Source organism: Rattus norvegicus, chromosome 10 (assembly GCF_036323735.1).
Source record: "Rattus norvegicus strain BN/NHsdMcwi chromosome 10, GRCr8, whole genome shotgun sequence".
In the NCBI taxonomy this organism is placed as follows: Eukaryota; Metazoa; Chordata; class Mammalia; order Rodentia; family Muridae; genus Rattus; species Rattus norvegicus.
The window spans coordinates 81,011,623-81,031,699 of NC_086028.1; the positions used below are offsets into that span (position 1 = coordinate 81,011,623).

At 53.8% G+C, this 20,077-nt stretch overlaps 1 protein-coding gene across 1 annotated transcript; it reads right to left on the minus strand.

Moving 5' to 3' along the window:
* Nucleotides 1-454: 454 nt before the first annotated feature.
* Nucleotides 455-18,683, minus strand: Ngfr (nerve growth factor receptor). Its single transcript, NM_012610.2, has 6 exons — nucleotides 18,502-18,683; nucleotides 12,090-12,231; nucleotides 9,133-9,492; nucleotides 5,328-5,580; nucleotides 3,249-3,409; nucleotides 455-2,622 (listed from the first exon to the last, which is right to left on the minus strand). The coding sequence occupies exons 1-6, from the start codon at nucleotides 18,568-18,570 to the stop codon at nucleotides 2,330-2,332; spliced, it is 1,278 nt and encodes a 425-aa protein (NP_036742.2). The 5' UTR covers nucleotides 18,571-18,683; the 3' UTR covers nucleotides 455-2,329.
* Nucleotides 18,684-20,077: the final 1,394 nt, after the last annotated feature.

The following is a 20,077-nucleotide window of genomic DNA, read 5'->3' on the forward strand; positions in this document are numbered from 1 at the left end:
TGCTGGGCCATCTGGACCCAGATCTTGTGTGATCTTGCGTATGAGTGCACTTCTGTGTCTTAGAGGCCATGTGGGTGGCTGGGAGCTTAGGGGTCATGACCTGGCCCTCCTAGCAAGCCTCTGGCTCCCCTGTGGTCAGTTTCACTTCTGACATCTGGTCCAGTTCACAGCTGGCCAGCTTCCTGCATGGCAGGTTTTTGCTGTCTCTTTCTGAGATCTGGGAGCAAAGGGCCCTCATTCTTTTTTTTTTTTTTTCTCCCACCCACTTCTTGACTGCACACATGAGGCTGCTAGATTCTTGTCAGAACTTCTAGAAAAATGGACAGGAACTAAGTTGGAAGTTATAACGGATAGGGGTTCGGGGGAAGGGACCCTGATTTACACATTTAATCCCATCTAACAAGACATGGTTATTTCCAGGGGGAAAAAAAAGTCTCTTGGCACTAATTTTCTCTTTTTTTTTTTTGCTATTTAATGGTCATCATGTATGTTTTATGTGTAGGTTTTGGGAGGGCCCAAGAAATGGTTACACAGGATGCAAGGGGAAGGCGTCGGGGAGCACGAAGGGGTCTGGAGTTCATAGTCACCAGCTGGAGGGCCAGAGGTTCCAACTTGGCCCAAAACAAGGCTGGAGAGACCCCCAGAACCAAACACATGCTAAACCGTACCTGCAGCCCCCCACCACTCCCCAGCTCCTGGGGAGGAAAATAAATACACAAAGAATGTCCCACTTCCCAGGTGTCTGGGAATTGCAGATTGGGGTCCATAAAAATACCACCCGCGTATGCGTACAATGCTCCTGGTCTCTTCACCGGGTTGGGTGGACCCTGGGTGGGGAGGGATGGTGGTCAGTCTGTGCATACCCTGCCTGGGGCTCCTTCATGCTAAATAGAGGGGGTGCCCACTCATTCCAACAGCAAGCAAAACAGAACAGGCCAAGGAGCCGGGAGAAAGCGCCACTGAACCGAACCCTCTTGCCCCTTCCTGGCCGTGCTCAGGAAATCCGTCCTTTGCAGGGGCCTTGAAGCTGAGGAGAAAGCTGCCACAGACTGCAGGGCCAGCATCTGCTTTTTCTTGTGTTCTCACACCAGTCTGCTCTTTTGCACTGTAGTCTTCTGGGGGCAGCTTCAAGAAGGGGAGGAGTGGGAGCATTTCCTCCACGCACAGGCCATTGGAAGACAGACACCAGCTCAGATGCAGTCATTCTTGGCCTGCCAGACCCGGGGGCGAGGAAGACAGCCCCATGAAGCTCAGCTCTGTCCCCTCCGGATCTCTCACTGGCAGTGACTCCCAGCAGGATCTAGTCTCAGCCCCAAAAGAGCCATGGGGAGAAAAGCAAGATATCTCTGTGTGTGTGTGTGTGTGTGTGTGTGTGTGTGTGTGTGTGTGTAATGTAGTATAGTGTTGGATTGTGGGGTGGGAGTCCTTGGTTCCTGACCCCGAGGGCTGACATTAAGGGCCGTGTTGGCTTCAGGCTTATGCCAAGAATGAGCGCACTAACAGATTCATCTCTCCACAAATGCCTTATGGATAAGCCTGAGCCCTTAGCTTGACTCCATCAGAATAGACCAATGGACCAGCCCTTGAACAAACAGTTCATCTGCACAAGGGTTGGGTAGGGGCCTGGAAGTGGTTGAGGGCGGGGCAGACATGGCTTCCAGATATTTCCCTGAAAGTCACGCCATCCCTGTCAACAAGCACACTTGACGCCCTCATTCAGAAAGGAGTGTATCAGCCTTCATTTGTTCTTCCTGTGGTTGGGTGGCCTAGGTCAGTCCCTGCCTTTCTCTGGGTTTTACCATCCTGTGTGTGAGAGAGAAGTGTGGGCTGGGTTCCAAACCTGCTTTCAGCTCAGATAGGTCCGTAATCCTCTTCTTTGGCCAGAGGGGAGAAGGGAGGGGCTAAGGAAGGTCTAGCCTACCACAATGCCCCGCCCCTTGTTCTCCGGTTCACAGTGTGGAGTCCATGGCTCTGGTTCTTCAGTACCTCCTGAGTCTTAGGGGTGCCCCCGCTCCCTTCTCCTAGTGTCAAACCCCCAGATCTGACACAGCTAATGTGTAGAAAGGAAGGAAAGGCCTGAGATGGAAATGGAGCAAGTCAGGCTCGGGTGGTCCTCTCTCTCTCTCTTGCTGAGGAGAGGGTGGTCAGAAGCAAGGGCCCCCTCGGGAGCAGCAACGGAGTCAGGAGTGGGAACACAGAGGCCCTGCACAGAGATGCTCCGTTCTGACCGTTGGGCCATCCCCGAGGGAGAGGGGGCAGCTCTGTGGGGGCTGGCTAGAACATCAGTCGTCGGAATGTGGGACAGGACAGGGGCTCCCAGTCTGTGAGTTCACACTGGGGACGTGGCAGTGGACTCGCTGCATAGACTCTCCACAATGTCAGCTCTCTGGATGCGTCGCAGGGCGGCTAAAAGGGCATCAAGCGTTGCACTGTCCTGGGCACCCCAGCTGGCCAGCAGGGCTCGCACTGGGCAGGCCTCGTGGGTAAAGGAGTCTATATGTTCAGGCTGGTAACCCAGCTCGCCTGCCAGATGTCGCCAGGTATCCCCGTTGAGCAGTTTCTCTACCTCCTCACGCTTGGTCAGGGGCAGGCTACTGTAGAGGTTGCCATCACCCTTGAGGGCTGCGGAGAACGAAGGACGTCAGTCCCTAACTCTCAACTCTCATTCCTTCAGTTCATCTAACGGCTTGGGCTAAGACCCCAGAAAGGCCAAGGCACACTCCTCCAAGTCTGGAGTTAGAGGCAGAGTGATAGCCAAGATGTGGTCCTAGATGGGGCCTGGGTGGGAGGGACCTGGGTCCTGCTGACTCACTGTCCTCTCCACACCCTCAGCTGTGGCACCATCCATGAGTGTCCCCTCCCCCCAGCCATCATCAAGGCTGTGGAGGGGACAGTGGAGGGGACAGGGCACTTCAGCTCCAGACAACTGCAGCAAGTGTCCTAGAGCCTAGCTATGGGCCGCTAATTAAGGTACACACTTAACCACTTGTTTCCTAGAAGTCCAGGGCAGGAGGCTAATTGCAGCTACTTTGGGCAGTAATTAACCCCCAGGGGGGACAATTAGCCTGATGAGTCTGGATGCTGCAACTTGTAAAAGCCTGCATTTCCCAAGTCATCCCAGGAGAAAATAAAAAGTTCCCTTTCCCATGTCCCCCCACCCCACTCAGCCTCTCCTACCCTGTTACCCAGCCAGTCCCTTCTGTAGTCTACTCACAACTGAACCCCCAGTCTTTTGCCTTCGCACTCACCCTGGCCTGAGGCAGTCTGCGTATGGGTCTGCTGGTCGTGCAGGCTCTGGCTGTCCACAGAGATGCCACTGTCGCTGTGCAGTTTCTCTCCCTCCGGTGGGGGCGTCTGGTTCACGGGGCGGCTGTTGGCGCCTTGTTTATTTTGTTTGCAGCTGTTCCACCTGTGGCCCAGGGACAGGGGACAGGCCAGGTCTGGGGTGAGGATTCTATCAGAGCAGCTAATGTGGCTGTGCTGCCATTGAGGCCAGGAGTGTGGCAAGTGGCCTCCAAGGTTCTAAGGAGCTTTATAAGACTTACCCAAAAGGCTGAGAAGTGACAGGTGCTCATTTCTGCCTGTGGGTGCTATGTACACTTGTGTGTGCATACACACACGCACACATACGCATGCACACGCACACAGAAAGCTCCTTAAGGGTGGAGGAACTTGGTAAGCATTCAGTAAACGTTCACAGAACAAACTACATAAATAAATGACTTCCTAGAAATTCCCCTTTTCCCAATCTACCCTTCTAAAACACTCCCATATGTGAGCAGTAATCGCACACACATACACGCATGCGCCAGTGCTCACACGGGTTTCCTTATGGCAATCATAAGCAGCAGCAGCAGCAGCAGCAGCAGCAGCAGCAACAACAACAACAACAACAACACCCCTGAAAATAAACGCCCGTCAAGAGAGGACTGGCTAACTACATTACCGTCCAGGTTGCATGCTGTTAAATGAAAGGCTGTAAATGATTGGATAATCTGTGTTCTGAGGAAAGCTCTCCTGAGGGGGATTCAGAGGGAAAAGTACACTGCAGACGGCGAATGGTGTGTTCCCACCGAGTCGTTAGAAAAGCTCTACATGTCTATTAAAATATTCATGTGTGAGTGTTTATATATATATATATATATATATATTTAAAAGAGTACTCTAAACAGCTGGGAAAGTGTTATCCCAAAGAGATTTCCCCCAAGAGGGGTAGAATTTGAGGAGATAAAACGATGTCTTTTCCTTTGGAAGATATTTAGAAGTCCTGAGACTGGGGCTATGGCTCAGTAGCAGTAAGTTTGCTTGGCATGTTCAAAGATCTGGGTTCCATTCCTCAGCACCACAAAACAAATCCGGTCTTGCTTGCATTTGCTTTTAAAAAGCATGGATCACTTTGATGATTTAAAAACAAAATACCAAAGAGGGGAAAGAAGAGAGAAAAGAAAAGAAAAACTGAATGGGACACACATTCAAAGTTGGAAATGCTTTCTGCAAGTTCTTCTGTCTTGAATTCCTTGATGTGGGTGCCACGGGAGTCCGGGAGTGACATGAAAGTAAGGGTGACTCAGGAAGAGAAAAGACACATGCGTAACCAGGGAACTGTGGGGTGAGTGGGCTGAGGGCAAGGAGGCAAGTGTCAGAGGTGGAGGCAGGGACTCAGGAACCAGGAGCAGCCTGGGACTAGGGAAGAGCTAAAGCCAGGCCAAAAAAGGAAACTCTGTTCTAACACACACACACTCACACCATGCACACTCAAACACACACCATACACACGCACACAAACATACCACACAGTCGTACACACTACACATACACTCATACACACTCTCACACACACCATACATATACATACTACATATATACACCACACACACACACTATGCTAGCACAAACGCCACACACACAAACCACACCATACACATACACAACCACACACATGCACCATGCACACACACAGCACACACATACATACCACACATATACACCACATACTCACATACACACACACTTACACACATACCACATACACACTCAAACATATACCATACACCTACACACTCATACACATATGCTCACACACACCATACACATGCACACTACATATACACACCACACACACATACACACACACACTATGTGAGCACACACACACACACTCAAACACACACCATACACATATATAACCACACACACACACACACACACACACACTCGGGCATGAGATAGTGATCTAGGATGAGTTTAGGGTTGAGTGAAGGGTGTGCATGGTTTCAGGTCAAGGTCGGAGCAAATGCCTCCTTTGTCCTCAGTGTGCCCCCTCTTACCTCTTGAAAGCAATATAGGCCACAAGGCCCACGACCACAGCAGCCAAGATGGAGCAATAGACAGGAATGAGGTTGTCGGTGGTGCCGCGGGTCACTACAGGCTGGGAGCTGCCCATCACAGTGGTCACCATATCCGCCACTGTACTGGGTACAAGGTCTTGCTCTGGAGGAACCTCAGGCTCCTGGGTGCTGGGCGCTGTGCTGTCGGAGCCCTCCGGGGGCGTAGACCTTGGGATCCATCGACCAGGGATCTCTGGGGGAGCAGGGCCACAGGAGTTAGGACCTATCCAGGCCTTCCCCTTAGCTCCAACTTTCCAGGGCTTCATCATAAGCCTTCAACGCCTGAGTCCAGGCACAGGAGGCCAGGCTGTTACATGGGGTTGGGAGCTGGGACTGTGCAGGTGAGTCAGCTTAGAAAAAGAAGAGCGGGGCTGGGGATTTAGCTCAGTGGTAGAGCGCTTACCTAGGAAGCGCAAGGCCCTGGGTTCGGTCCCCAGCTCCGAAAAAAAAAAAAAAAAAAAAAAAGAACCAAAAAAAAAAAAAAAAAGAAAAAGAAGAGCAAGAGCTGTATGTCGGGAGACTTAGGTCAGTATGGGGCCTGGATTTTCCCCATCTAGAGAATGGGCTTTCTGAAAAGACATGGTCTCTAAACAACTTTTTGGATTAGCCTGTGGAACCAGGATTCTAGTTTCTGCCAGCAGCCCAGTGTGAACACCAAGAAGCCCGAGCTATAGAGCCTCTTCAAGCCTTAGGTCTGATCAGTGGCCTGATCAGAGACGCTGCCGGGCAGGTGGCACTCAGCTCTTTCCTGTCTCAGATGCTCCGGGGCTAGGCTGGCACTAGAAGTATAACTGGCTTGCTTCGTCCCAGCCAGTCCTTGCACAATGGCCGGCATGCTGCTTGTAATGCCTGATTCCTCCCCGCAAACAGCCTAGCCCTGGCACCTGGAGAAGAGTCGGTTAGACAGCTGGCACCCTGTTAGCAGGACGGCTGGCGGAGGGAGGGCCTACGAAGTAGGCACTGCCCATTGCCTCAGAAGGAGCAATTCTGTGCTTGGCCACCCATCTAGTCCTGCTCATGCCATTTGGACATTGCCAGCCTTCCTGGCAGAGGCTCCAGCCCCTCTTGGCACTAGTGGGTGGGATTTTCCATTCTGCCACCCAGCCAGAGGCAGTGCTAAGAGTTGTAGGCTCTGGATGGTGGCCTGGGGGATACTTGTCTGGGCAAAGCGGCCTGTCCTATCCATTCTCACTTCCCACGCAGGGAAAGCAGGGAGGGAAATACATGGTATGCTAGTAAGGTTAAGGGGAGGACACTTTGCTACCCAGCTCTGCCCTGCCCAGTCTACATTGTGCCCACCCAACTGGAGTTAAAGCTGCCCACTAGTCCTCTGGGTCTCTCCAGCCTGAGACAGAGATGCTTCAAAGGCCCCATTTTCAGCACCTTCTGAGGGGTAAGGCCCCCAGATGTGAGTCTGGAATCCATCTGGCTGGCAGTGGGGAGAAGTTTGCCATCTGCTGCCCAGTCTCACCCCTCCCCCATCCCGGTACCGGGCAAGGCTGGGAAGAGCAGAGTGAGAAGTGGAAGAGACAGCCCTCTCTGGGTGTTAGACTCCAGAGGACCTTCTTGTGATTTGCTTGGGTCACAGGGAAGGTTGAAGGTGTAGCTTGAATCCAGAGGGTGCTGATGTGACTCCGTTTGGATTGACAGCCCTGACCCCGAGGGTGATGTGGGTGGGTGAGGGATACAGTAATGAAGGAGCCTCAGAGAAGGGCTAAAGACAGTGTCGAGTGTCCAGGACGCCTTCCCTCACCCCCACCCCTAGCCTCTCCAATAGAGGTTGGAGACGAGATCCAGATGTGGTCCTGTCCTGTAGCATTCCAACCCGCTAAGCACTTGGCAGGTCCTGACAACCATTTCCGGAATTGGAGCTATCAGGAAAAAGAGGGAGCAGGTGACCCCTCCTAAACTTCAATGCGGTAAGGAGGCTGGGTGTCTGCTCCAAGGCTGGGTGAGTCACCATGTTGACACCTGAAATGTATATGCGGGGCAAGTGTGCTAGTTGGACAAGAGTAGGCTGCCAACCCAAGGATCAAATTCCATTTCCTGAAAGGATACTTGGCCTCAGGGCCAACATTTAACCCTTCAGGGGTTGGAACGGAAAGAACAATATAAGAATAAATGCTCCTCAGGGGTGCCTTCTGCCAAGATGGCTGAGAAAGCAGGGTGACATCTGGGAAGAAGTGATTCCCTGCAGATGAGAGCCTGCCCCTTTCCCAACCAAGTCCTCCTTTTCCTCCAACCACAGCCCTGACCTTGCGCCCTACTGACTGATCTAGACTTGTCCACAGAACTGTGCTCCCTGCTCTCCTGCTGCCTGACTGCTGAAGTTCTCTCTCTCTCTGCTCAGCCTAGTGTCTGAGGCCATTTGCCTGTCTTGGTCCATGGGAGCCTCCACCAAGCCACCCTAGGGCCTAAGCCCCATCCCTCTCACCGATTTAGAAGAACTGCAAGCATATTTAGGGCCTCAGTGTAGCTCACCAGCCTTCTCTACTCTGTGACTAGAGCAAGCTCTTCTGGTATGGGGGAGGCCTTGGCTGGTGATCAGGACCCCTCCCCGGCCCCAGGACAGGGGATCTATATCTTCTACTCCACAAGAGGCTGATGGAAGGCAGAAATTATGTTGCCTCCATCAGAGTCAGGAATCTCCAAAGCTGGGCTGTCTTCTCCCTCCAGTAACTATGGGTGGGCGGGCAGGGTTGACACGCTCCCCGCTCCCCTCACTGGACCTGTGTCAAAGCCCATTCTCTCTCCGGGGGAAAAATTGGGACTTCCTGAAGGTGGTGCTCTTGCCTGCTCAATGCAACCTGAGGTTCGAATTCAAAGAAAAATAGATCCATGGGCATGACCACCCACTGATGCGCAGAAAGAAAAAAAACAACACCAACTTTTTTGGTCCCTCGGAGATAAACACTACCTGTGACCATGGCGGCTGTGTCCTGGCCCACAGCTGCCTCTTCCTCTCCCAGGACCCCTCTATCTCTTTCAGGTGAGCTATCTGGATAAGGGGAACCCACCTAGCTCTCAGTAGGTGAGAGCCCTCCAAGCACACCCCACTTTATCCTACCCCTCCCCCAGCCCAGGTGTCCCACTCCTCTTTTGTTCCATAGAACCATTTCCTTCATTACCTGGCCATTGTCTTCAACCAACCCCATCTCATTAAACAGCCACAACACTTCTACCTCACCTCCAGACGCCATGAGGGATATGTGTCACCCACCCCAACAACCTTATGGTGACCCTATGGCCACCAGAGAGGGGAGTGATCCCCTGACATCAGTCAGGGCTAATTTGATTTGGGTTCCTATAACCATTATCACCACCCACATGTGGCCTCATAGCTGAAGGGTCCTCGGTCCTGTGAGTCCCCAGCCCCACTCCAGATCAGAAAACCTGCTCTAGGCTGGAAGAAGGCCTGCTTCAAACTCTGGGATCTATGGCGCCTTCTGGCCGCAGTTTACCGCCCATATAATCGCTGAGAGAGGAGTTAGGATGACTTCTTCCAGTGAACCGTTAGCCTGGCCTTCCCAACGTCAGACTAGAGAAGGAATTAGTGGAAAAGATTTCGCTGTGAGGTCTAATCTAGAATCGCCAACTCGGTGCACTTATCCAGAGAGTTACTGAGGCTCAAAGAGGGTGCTTGCCTGATGAAGGCCTGCCTAGGCCCCTATGACCCCTAGAGGGCGCCCTTCCTCACGAATCTAGCTCTGCACCCCCACCCACCCCAGCCTGGAACCACGCTCACCTTCGCATTCAGCATCAGCCCAGGGCGTGCACTCGCGTAACTGGCGCTCAGTGTCCTCGCACACCGTGCAGGGTAGGCACGGGTCCACGTGGTTGGCTTCGTCTGAGTATGTGCCCTCTGGGCACTCTTCACACACTGTGTTCTGTTTGTCCTGGCAGGAGAACACGAGTCCCGAGCCCACCTCGCACACGCTGCAAGCCTCACAGTGGCCAGTCTCCTCGTCCTGGTAGTAGCCATAGGCACATCTGCACACTGCATCGTCTGCCTCCACACAGGGAGCGGACATGCTCTGCAGGCCCAGGCACTCGGTGCACGGCTTGCACGGCTCAGTGGCGCTCACCACATCGGAGAATGTAACACCTGAGAAAAACAGCACACACGGGGGGGGGGGGCATCAGTGTCAGAACTTAGTCACTAGGGCGGTGTTTGAGCACAGGCACCCGAAAGCCTGTGCCAGAGTTGTCCTTTTGGCACTCTTCCCAGGGGGTGGGAGAGGGCAGTGGCTCATGTAGGTTTGAAATGGGAGTGACAGCAGAGTTTCATACCTGTCATACTGCCTGTCCAAGGACATGCATGACTCTGAAAAGCAGGACCAGTGTTCTAAGGAAGAGTGCAGGTACAGCAAGAAAGACAGGAGACTTCAATGTGCAGTGCCCTGGTCCTTTCAGCATAAAAGGTCAGTTCCAAAACCTACCATCTAAAGGCATCAAAGGCCATATCCTAGGGAGTGTGTATTGTGTGGAGGCAAAGGACAGAATGGCCAGCAAGAAGTGAAGGGGGTTGCAGAGGGGAAAGGAGGGGAATCAGAAGGGGAGGGGCCTGGGTAACAGGTCCATTCCCAGGCGGTTCATACAGGGCATCAGGCAGATCTGGCTTTAAAACTCACTTCCATGACTCATTAGTTCTGTCATCTCTCTGAGCATTTTCCTTTCTCTGTAAAATAACACCCAGGTACACAGGAGGTACACGGGAGGGTTGTGAATACAAGGGCCCATCTGCTTTACATAGTGATTTTTGAGGCTAGCCTGGGCTACAGTGAATGAGAATCTATCATAAGACTCAATAGAAAGCCGGCTGGTGGTGGTGCTCACCTTTAGTCCCAACACTTGGGAGGCAGAGGCAGGTGCTTTTCTGAGTTAGAGACCTGCCTGGTCTACAGATCTAGATTTAGGATAGCCTGGGCTACCTACAAACAGGGAAACTCTATCTCAATAAATAAATAAATAACAATTAAAAACCCCAAACAGCCAAAACTATATAAATAAGGTCACACCCACACACCCACGCAGGGTTGGGATGAGGAATGTGAAGGGCCCCACGATGAACAGTAATAAAGATTGTTGGTGGTTGAGATATGGTCGGACAGCAGAAAGTACTTGGCAGGACAGTCTCTCCGAATGAGAGGGTGCTTACATGGGGTGAGGGTGGGGCCCAGTCACACAGGATGGAAAGAACAAGCCAGCTCCTGGGAAAATGAGCCGGAAGACTCCTGAGAGGAGGCTTTGGAGGGTGTGAAAACTGTGGTCTTTTTTGGCAAAGCATGAAGGCAGGAGCTTTAAGGGCTTCCAAGTAGAAACGTGGTTCTTTTTTTTTTTTTTTTTTTTTTTTTGAGGATGGAGGGAAAGTCCGCTGGGGTTCCCAGCCCATAAAGTAGGCTTGTAAAAGCAGCCTATTAACACAGCTGGAGGGGAGTGTGGCAGACGGAACTCTAGGGGGAGGGAAGGGGGAGGGAGGGAGGGAAGGAAGGAGGGAGACTGCTTCTGCCTCTGGAGCTGCCCCTGGCTTCTGTTGTATTCCTCTTTCCTCATTCCTGACAAGGCTTTCCCTGAGCCCCCAACCCACCAGCTGCTGCTGAAGGGGTACACGGGAGAGAGAGAGAGAGGGTGTGGCCTAGGACACTGACACCCAGGCAATGGGATGCTGTATTGTGTCTCCTGTTGACTCTGCCTTGGGACAGAGACTCTATGAATCTGAGGCAGGTAAGGTGCCACCTTCCAAGAGAGCCTGCCCATCTAGCTCAGGTGTCCCACGGCTGGGGCCAGGGCTGCAGAAGTCACAACCACAGAGTTAGAAATGCATGTGTTTGAGAACACTAAGGAGTCGGGTTACCTGAAGGTTGGACAGACTCGGGAGGGAGCATACAGAGGTAAGAGAGGACCGGCTCGTAGGCTCAGAGTTCCCAGCTCCTTTTTCTGTTACCAGCAGCCCTCCTAGGGGGCACTAACTGCCTGGCAGACGCTGGGAGAGATCTCTGCCTTGGGGCCTGAGGCAGCAGCAGAGCAAAGAGGCATCCAGTCTAGCAGGAGACTGAGACTTCTGGTCCCACAGGGCACAGGACTCACACAGGAATGAGGACAGAGCTGTCTTCCGTCCTCTCTCTCCACCACTCCTGGAAGATGAGCCTCTTTATTTCTCCCCTCTGCAGGTCCCCACCCCCTGTCATCCTATAGCATGGACATTCTTATGCAGCAGCCCCTTTCCCTCCTTGGCATCAGAAAGCTACAGAATAGTGGACTGGAGGAGAGGCAGCCACACCCTCCCAGGATCCCCCAAGGTCAGTTTCCAGGGCAGCCAGGATTTGATCCTCCTTCCCCTCCCCCCAAAGCCACAGAGGGTAGGTTGTAACCATTGATCTTGCAGCACGGAAGGTATTTTTAGCTGGCCTGAGCATCAGTTTCTTCTCCCTGCCTAGCTATGCTCTTCTACCAACCTCTCTGCTTGGGGGCTGGGAAGGGGGACCCCTCTGGGGATCCCCCACTAGGTCCCCTCCTCCCTCCGCACGCTCCCTTGTCAATTCAGCCTCTCCCTGCTCTCCATTATATCCCACTCACTTCTGGTGACCATGCAGAGGTTGGCAGGGGACCTACCAGAAGGCAAAACACTTCCAAGTTCTGTTCTGCGCATGCTAAACCGCCCCCCCCCCCGCCCCGGCCCGTTTGCCACCGTAATAGACTCACTGTCCAGGCAGGGTTCACACACGGTCTGGTTGGCTCCGCAGGGCTGGGCCACGCCTTCGCCCAAGTTGCAGGCTTTGCAGCACTCTCCGCTGTGGGTGTACAGGCCTGTGGAACATGTCTCCTTGGCACCTCCAGAGGACATCTAGGTGGAAGGAGATCACAGGGTCAGCCTGGCAGGAGAAAAGGGGGCGTCTTCCAAGGGATCAAACGTGCCTCCCTCTTAATACTTTCTATTAGAACCACCTGGGCTGGGATGAGCTCACCCGGGAGGCATTAGGAGGATCAAAGCTGGCAGGAAGGAAGGCTGCACGGGGACTGCGGGGGGGGGGGGGGGGGCCCTTGACTGCTGCTGGGGTGTGAGGTCACAGCCTCAGTGGCTAACCTTCAGCAAAGTTCACCTTAGGGTTACAGCCTCTCATGGAGTCCTGAGGATACACCACAGGAGGAGGGCGGCCTGACACCGAACTCCAGAATGGCTGGACAGGTTGCAGCTTGCAGGGCACTCCTAGCCAAGGGGGCCAGTGGAGCTGAAATCTGGCCCAAACCTCACACCTGCAGGGCTGCAGCTACCCAGAGGTGGGGCCCTTCTCCAGGTCTCATTCCAAATATTAAATATCAAAAGGGAGTTTTCTGTGTCCCGGAGCGGAAGGCAGAGAGGTCTTGGGTTCAAATCTTGACTCTGTACTGGAGGTTTCTGGCCTGCCCTGGGTTTCCTTTAAGAGTTTTCACCTCTCCGCAGATAAATACAGGGACAGCTTGGTGCCAGGGCAAAGACTGATGGCAAGTCTGGAGCCAAGACTGAAAGGGAAGCCTGTTATCAGTGGCCGGCTCTCACCGGCAGGCAGGCAGGCAGGCAGGCAGGCAACTCTGCTCTTCCAGAGTTGACTTCCCATCACTAGCCTGACTCCATCCCCTCCCCTCTCGTCCCCTGTGGCCCCTGGGAACAGAGCTGGATCAGGGGGAAAGGGGAGTCAGATTCCTGCCACTAAAGCATCTTTGCTGGTGGATGGAACGACTTAGCACCAGATTCCCCAGAGGGAGGGGCTGTTGGAGGCTCACTTTGTTTCTGTTCCTTAAAGAACAATCTTAATGTCTAATAAAACTCCAAAGCCTTCTCCGCCGTCTCCAGACCTTGCGCTCACGCACACACCCCATTTGATGCTGGGCAATTTGGGCTCTTGTCGTGAGACCAGGGAGCTTTATAAGGTTGTTTAGGCATTCCTCCTGTTTCCATGCTGGACCAATCTTTGCCAAGACACACACACACACACACACACACACACACACACACACACTCCTCGCTATGGTTTCGACGGGGGGGGGGGGGAGGGTTAACAACACTGGGTGATGCCCTAGGGGCAGAGTGGTCTCCCCAAGGCCAGCAGAGAGAGTGCAGGCAACACCGGAAGCTGCCACCATCTCCTCCCAGGTGCTGGCAGCAGGCTGCTGGCTGGCAACATCTGCAGACCAGGAGTCCCAGGCACCCAAGGCAGGCTTCTCCCGGGAGCCAGGATTCCAGAAGGGTCTGTTCTGATTTCCTTTCATCACATAGGGCTCTGCTGAAATATTACTTCCTCGAGGAAGTGTTCCTATCACCCCCAGCCCTCCCAGATTAGACAGGCAGACCTTTGCACTGAGGTTGTCCTGGCATCTCCTGCCCTGTCTGGCACATAGTAGGGAGCAAGTATATATATTTGCTAATTTAAGAACAAGAAACTGCTATATGCCTTGCGGATGGCTATGTGTCCTGGGGGTGGGGCAAAAGCGTACAGTTGTCCTCCAGTGCGCTTCCCCTTTGCTGGGAGGGGTGGTGTTGTGGGGGAGGGTAGAGGGAGGGGCCGTACCCTCCTCCACCTCTGCAGTCTCTCTATCACTGGGGCACTGGCCATTACCCAGGGCTGCAATGCAGCAGCGTTCTCGTGGTCTCCATCCCAGATGAACACATTTTTGTCATTTTCTCAGCTTTTTGATAGTTTTCCTGTCCCTTCTCTTCCTGTCAGGGTATCAGTTGTCACTTCTCGCTCCTATCGCAGTATGACCGGAAGAGTCACTCTCCCAGAACCATAAAGTGTCAGTTCTAATGGACTCTTTAAAAATGATGCCACTGGACTGGGTCAGAAGCTGGCTGGGAGCCAGACGCACACATGCCTAGGCTCCCAGCATGAGGGAGGTCAAGAGAGGAAGATCCGGGTTCAAGGCCAGCCAGGGCTACACAAAGAGAAATGGAGCTGGGAGACAGACAGACAGACAGAGGAAGGGAGGCATGACTGAGTAGAAACTGACATGGAGGGAAGAAGTGCCCGAGTCAAACATTTGGGCACAATCACTTCTTGATCTGAGTCCCTCATCATTTAGGGCCAGAGTGACAGACAGGTTTTTAATTTCTCTGTGCCTCTGGTTCCTACCAGTAGGTAATCACAACAGCACCTGCCTCAAACTGCTGTTTTAAACAGTGGTGAGTATGGGGGTCAATGTACTTTAGGACTTTCTTTTCCCTCCTCCACTGTGTGTTGTTCCCTTTGTGGACCTGGGGTGTTTATCACCACTCCACTTAACCAAGCTCAACAGAGTTGGAGGGTATGTGTTGAGGGGCTGCCAGGGACTATATGGTCTTTGTCGGAGACACAGTAACTTTGGGCAAACACTTCTGCCAAGAACCTGTTCACCCACACTCTTCCCCACTCCTCCCCACTCCTCCCCACCCCCCTGCTCCTCTCCACTCCTCCTCTTCCCTCCCCACTCCTCCCCACTCCCCCTGCTCCTCTCCACTCCTCCCCTTCCCTCCCCACTCCTCCCTGTTCCTCTCCACTCCTCCCCTCTCCTCTCCTCCCCTCTCCACTCCTCTCTCCTCTCCTCTCCTCTGCTCTCCATCCTCCCCACTCCTCCCCTCTCAGGCCTGCTCACTTCTTTTAGGACTTACATATAGAGTTGAGGCCACATAATCAGTATTCACATCTGTACTTGGCTTATGTTCCCTCTGTCATAAAATCCTAGATTTGCTGCAAAAGTAGTCTGTGATTCTAAGCGTCGTATTCTTCCTGAATCTCCGTTTTCCCATCTAAATCACTGCCCTGAGCGTGGCTGGGTGACCTTGAGAATTGAATGGAATCAAATCTGTGGATCCATCTGGGAATCGTATAGTAGGAGTTCCGTCAATGGTGGTTGCTGCCGAAGTGGGGTGTGTCTTGGGGGCCTGAGCTGCTGCTCAGGGGCGACAAAGCAGAAAGGGAGGCAGCAGTCAAGCAGGGACGTGTGACTAGAGTTCAGCTAATTGCTCCAAACTCCAATCCAAATTGATCAATTTATCAAAGTGACAGACCCATTTGCCTGTAGATATAGCTACTACATTTATTCATTTCAAAGTTGCTAGCATGACTTCTCCATTTTTCAAAATGTTTACGATCTATTTATATCATTGCGGGGCTGGCTTTCCGTGCTCAGATGAATTGGCTTTTTTAAAAAAATTGGATAAAACAGAAAGAAAGAAAGAAAAAACACCAGGGTTTGCCACCATATGAATGCCTCCATGGTCTCAATCCTGACCATTCATTCACAACAGCTTCAGAGAGGCTCCTTAGAGAATAGAGCCTGGACACCACCATATGGGGTAGGGGTTTTCCAATATCTGGAAAGCTTTAGCCAGGGCTAGGCATTGATTACTGCCCCACTCCTCACCCCTTTGGAGAGCCACTGAGTAGGAGACGTGTTAATTCCTTAGGAAGCTGCCTTGTGCGGACTTGAAGAAAGGCTGGGCTCTGCACACGTGAAACATGGGAGTGGCTAGGTTCAGAGCCACGGGGCAGCGTCTAATTTACCCAGCCAGTGGCAGTCCAGGACCACACCCCCTCTCGTGGGGAAGCTGAAAAGGAACTGCGCAGAAGGAAGACTAACGCAACGACCACCTCTGCTTTCTAAGTTGGGGAGCCTAGTACCCTGCCTAAATTTCCTGGGGGTCAGCCTCCTCGCCTGTAAAATGGGAATCACTAAATTTACCTTGCAGGCACCTAAGGAATACATAACATAAAAGTACCCAAGACAGTGCAGGTCATAGTAAGCACCTCACCGATTTTATTGTGACTGCCCTTCCAACTCATACCCCTAGGGAGGAGCGAGGTGCTACAGTCAGAAGGGCTGGCCAGGTAGGGTGGAGCCATCTAACCACCCACCCTCCACAGCAGCCTCGACGCTCACGCTGCCCATTTGCTGCCTACGCTGCTGCACCCCTATTAGGAGCATTAGCCAGCCGGGCGGCTCCGGTTACAGACGTCTGAATGACAAAGTGCCTCCATTACCGGCGCGGCCCGCCAGCAGACTCGCCGGGTTGCGCTCTGGTTTCAGCACTCTCTCGGCGGCGCAGGAAGAGGCTCGGACGGCGGAGGAACGCAGAACCCGCTCTAGCCGAACAGCCTGGAGAAAGCAGAGCCATAGGGGCTCAAGTCCGAAGGTTCTGTCAAGGTTCAGAGGCCACGCCCTCACCCCTCCAGGATCAGAATCACACAGCGCCCCAGGCCCTCTTCCCCAGCCAACCTTAAGGAGGACCAAGGAGCACCTCTAACCAGAGGCATTAGTTAGCAAACACCTTTGCTGTCACTCCCAGGTCCCCGGAGGACTCCGCAAGTACTGATAGCTCCAGGGAACCGTGTGTGAGGTTGAGGATGAGAGCTTGAGAGGGTTCACCATTCGATCGCCTTCATATCCCACCTCCTGCCTATCCTTTGGGATGGTGTCACCATCCCTGCTGTGAAACGAAGCGGACTAGCTGCCGCCCCTGCCCACCTACGCCCCCCCCCCCAGATGCTCTCTTGAATAGAGGGAGTACAGAGCTGGAATGGGGTGGCCACCCAGCCACAGGGCTCTGGCTTGTGAGATCTTAACCAACTTGTTTAAACTCCGAAGTCCCTGCCTCCTTATCAGTAGGATGGAGATTGGGGGGGGGGGGGGGCGGCAGTGCTCGCAGGAAGGAAACGGTGGAGGGAAGAGTAAGGACGCCACTTTCATTGCTAACCTTCCTTAAGATCTGGTCAGAAATACCTAGAGAACTCGGGTTCATAGAAGGAGGACCCGATGACCTTAGCTGGAACAGCAATCCGACAGAATGCCAGGTATCCAAGCGGCCCCTGTCTCATTTGAGAAGGGTTCATTGACTTTTACCGAAAGCCTGGCCAGGTGTGGGCGGGATGATGATCCTGTTAAGTTCCTTACCGGAAGGAGCGCGGAGGGCGCAGGGCGGGTGGCCGCTTAACTTAGAAGGGGTGCAGTGCGCAGCCCTAGGCGCACACGCAGCTCCCATAGCAATCCCTCACCCGCAGTGCCCCCTGCGGGTCGCCTGGGGTTTTTGCATCCCCGAGCTATGCGCTGCCGGAACCATCACCGCCTTGAGAGTCCTAGCGCTCGCATCCCAAGAGCCCGCTGGCATCTGATAGGGTAAGGGGATGTCCTGGCTCTGTCTCTCCAAGTCCACTGCGTTGCTTCAAAGCGTATGAAAGGTTTGCCAAGGAACCATCCTGGAAGCGGATTTGTCACAGTGAAGTGGGCGCTCCCCTCCCAGCCTGGGATGCCCAGACGCAATTCCCGGACTGGGCGAGGCCGCTAGAAAGAGTGCTAGAACCCACGCGGGAAACCTCTGTGACTCGGCTGTCCTCATCGCACCGACCTTGAGTAGACAGGCGGGGCCCTGAGCACTTCAGGGTCTGCACCGGCTTTCCACCTCTCTATCTCTTTAGTGGCTGTCTCTTTTCTGCCCTCCATAAATTCTACTTCTCTCTCTTCAACCTCTCTGCCACTCCCGAATCGTTCCTTTCGACGCCCCTCCCCCCCATTGTCTGGCCGGTCCCCATTGTCCATACCGGGTCCCCTCCGCCTCCAGTCCCTCTAGCCGCCTCCCCCATTGTTCCGTCTCTAGCCCCTCACATCTCTAGCGCTGATCTCTTCCCCTTCCTTCTCTCGCGCCGGATTCTGTCCTACAACTCCCCAGGGACTAAGATGCTAAAGAGAAAACTCCCCGCGGGATCCCAGAATTCACATGCTGTCGTCAGAAGAACCCAGGCGCCTGAGATTTCCAAACCTCCCTCCAACCCCCGCCCCTGAGAAACTGCTCCCAGTCCCCTACACCGCACCCACCGTAGTGCCCAAGGACCACCACCAGCGGTACCAGCAGCACCAAGAACCAGCATCGTTACAACACTCCTGCCTGCATCTCTATCCTGGGACTGGGTCGCCTCTGCGCTCGCTCTGAAAGTCCTAGAAGCTAGGAGCGCCCCTGTGAGTCACCGCCCCGCAGCTCCTCCGCCACCCGTTCCCAACATCTGGGACCTTGACGTCCTATTCTGTTCTCTGGGTGGTGGCACCCAGGTCTCCTTGGGGTTCAGCTCTTTGAAAAGGTCAACAGGAGTCCCTCCTGCTAACCACTTACCCCTAGAATCAGCAGCAGCAGCAGGCGCAGCCGGTCCATGGCGCTGCAGGCAGCACCTGCCCTCCTCATTGCACGCCTCCGGCGTCAGCGCTCCGCTTCTAGCTCAGTCCGCTCCGCAGACCGATGGTGCTGCGCTGAGCTGAACTGCGCTGCGCTCCAGCGCCTGCTGCCCGCCGGAGCTGGCGGAGGCTCCACTCGCTCTGGCTGCGGGCGGGCGGGAGCAGCTGGGTGAAGGCAATGCAGCAGCCCCGCCTCCTCCCCGCCCAGCCCGCCCAACTACCCCCCCCCCCAACCGTCCGGAACCGCGCCCGCCCGGCTGCCTGGGGTGTGGAGTCCGGAGCAGCCAAGTGAGGCGTGCGAGGAGCCGCACCCGTGTGCCCCGCTGCGGCTTCTCTGTGGGCTGTCCCACATACCCAGTGCACCGCTGGTTATGCCGAGCATCAGTCCCGGATGCTGCGGATCCAGCAGGGGGCCACTGCTCTCCTACTGATGAGGCCTGCCTCGGGGTTCACTCTCTTAAACGCCTTCTTCAGCCTCTCGGTTGATTCCTAGTTCCCTACCTAGCCCTTATTCCGAAAATGAGGCTGCCTTCCTTTTACGGTTGGGTATACACTTTATTCCATCTTCTCTCGGCTGCTCCTTCCCACTTGTGGAGGGATATGTTCCTTGGGGCATTCAAAGTGAAATCTATCCCAATATCACTATTTGAGATCCCTGTCTCTGTCTTTCTGTCCCTGACTCTCTGTCTCTCTCTGTCTCTCCCTGTCTCTGTCTCTTGGTCTCTCTCTCTGTCTCTGCCTCTGTCTCTCTGTCTCTGTCTCTTGGTCTCTCTCTCTCTGTCTCTCTCTCTGTCTCTGTCTCTTGGTCTCTCTCTCTGTCTCTGTCTCTCTGTCTCTGTCTCTCTGTCTCTACCTCTGTCTCTGTCTCTCTCTCTCTACACACACACACACACACACACACACACACACACACACACACAGAGGATAGAACCTAGGACCTTACAAATGCCAAGCAAGCATCGTATCATGGGGCTACATCTCCAGCCTTTCCTGAGCTTGAAGGACTCCCAGGTGTGCACATACAACCCAGGAATACACAAACACACTCTCAAGCACGCCTGTGCTCATGTACTGACATCTGCTCGTACCATCCTCAGGCGCTCATATAAACCCACTTATCCTACAAGGGTTCCTAAGACATACATCAACGCACACATGATGACATTCACATACACACCCCTACACATTCACATGTGCACGGTGCACAGTGATGTTCACGCAAGCCCATACCTGTATTTAGCCCTCGAATGTACACACTCATGAGTATACAAGCCACACACAAACATGATCACACGAGCTTCGGAGCTTCCCACAGGCAGAGACAGCAGTGTCTTCTCTGACCACCCAAGTGTTCAGTCATGCTCTGTGGAGGGGATTCACAGGGGACTCAACGTTGACAGACTCATCCATGAGCTGTGTGTAGGCCTTCTGAGGACCACACTGGTCATGTTCTAAAAACCTGGCCCATCAAAACCTGGCACCCTTATACCTGGGAAGGTGCAGTCAGTCTTTCAGGA

Excerpts from the sequence above, each read along its gene's own strand:
- Ngfr (NM_012610.2), bottom strand. The coding sequence starts at position 18,570 with ATGAGGAGGGCAGGTGCTGCCTGCAGCGCCATGGACCGGCTGCGCCTG. Across the intron at positions 5,581-9,132 it reads GGCTGATGCTGAATGCGAAG|AGATCCCTGGTCGATGGATC; the intron begins GTGAGCGTGGTT and ends CTGCTCCCCCAG. Across the intron at positions 2,623-3,248 it reads GCAGACTGCCTCAGGCCAGG|CCCTCAAGGGTGATGGCAAC; the intron begins GTGAGTGCGAAG and ends CGTTCTCCGCAG.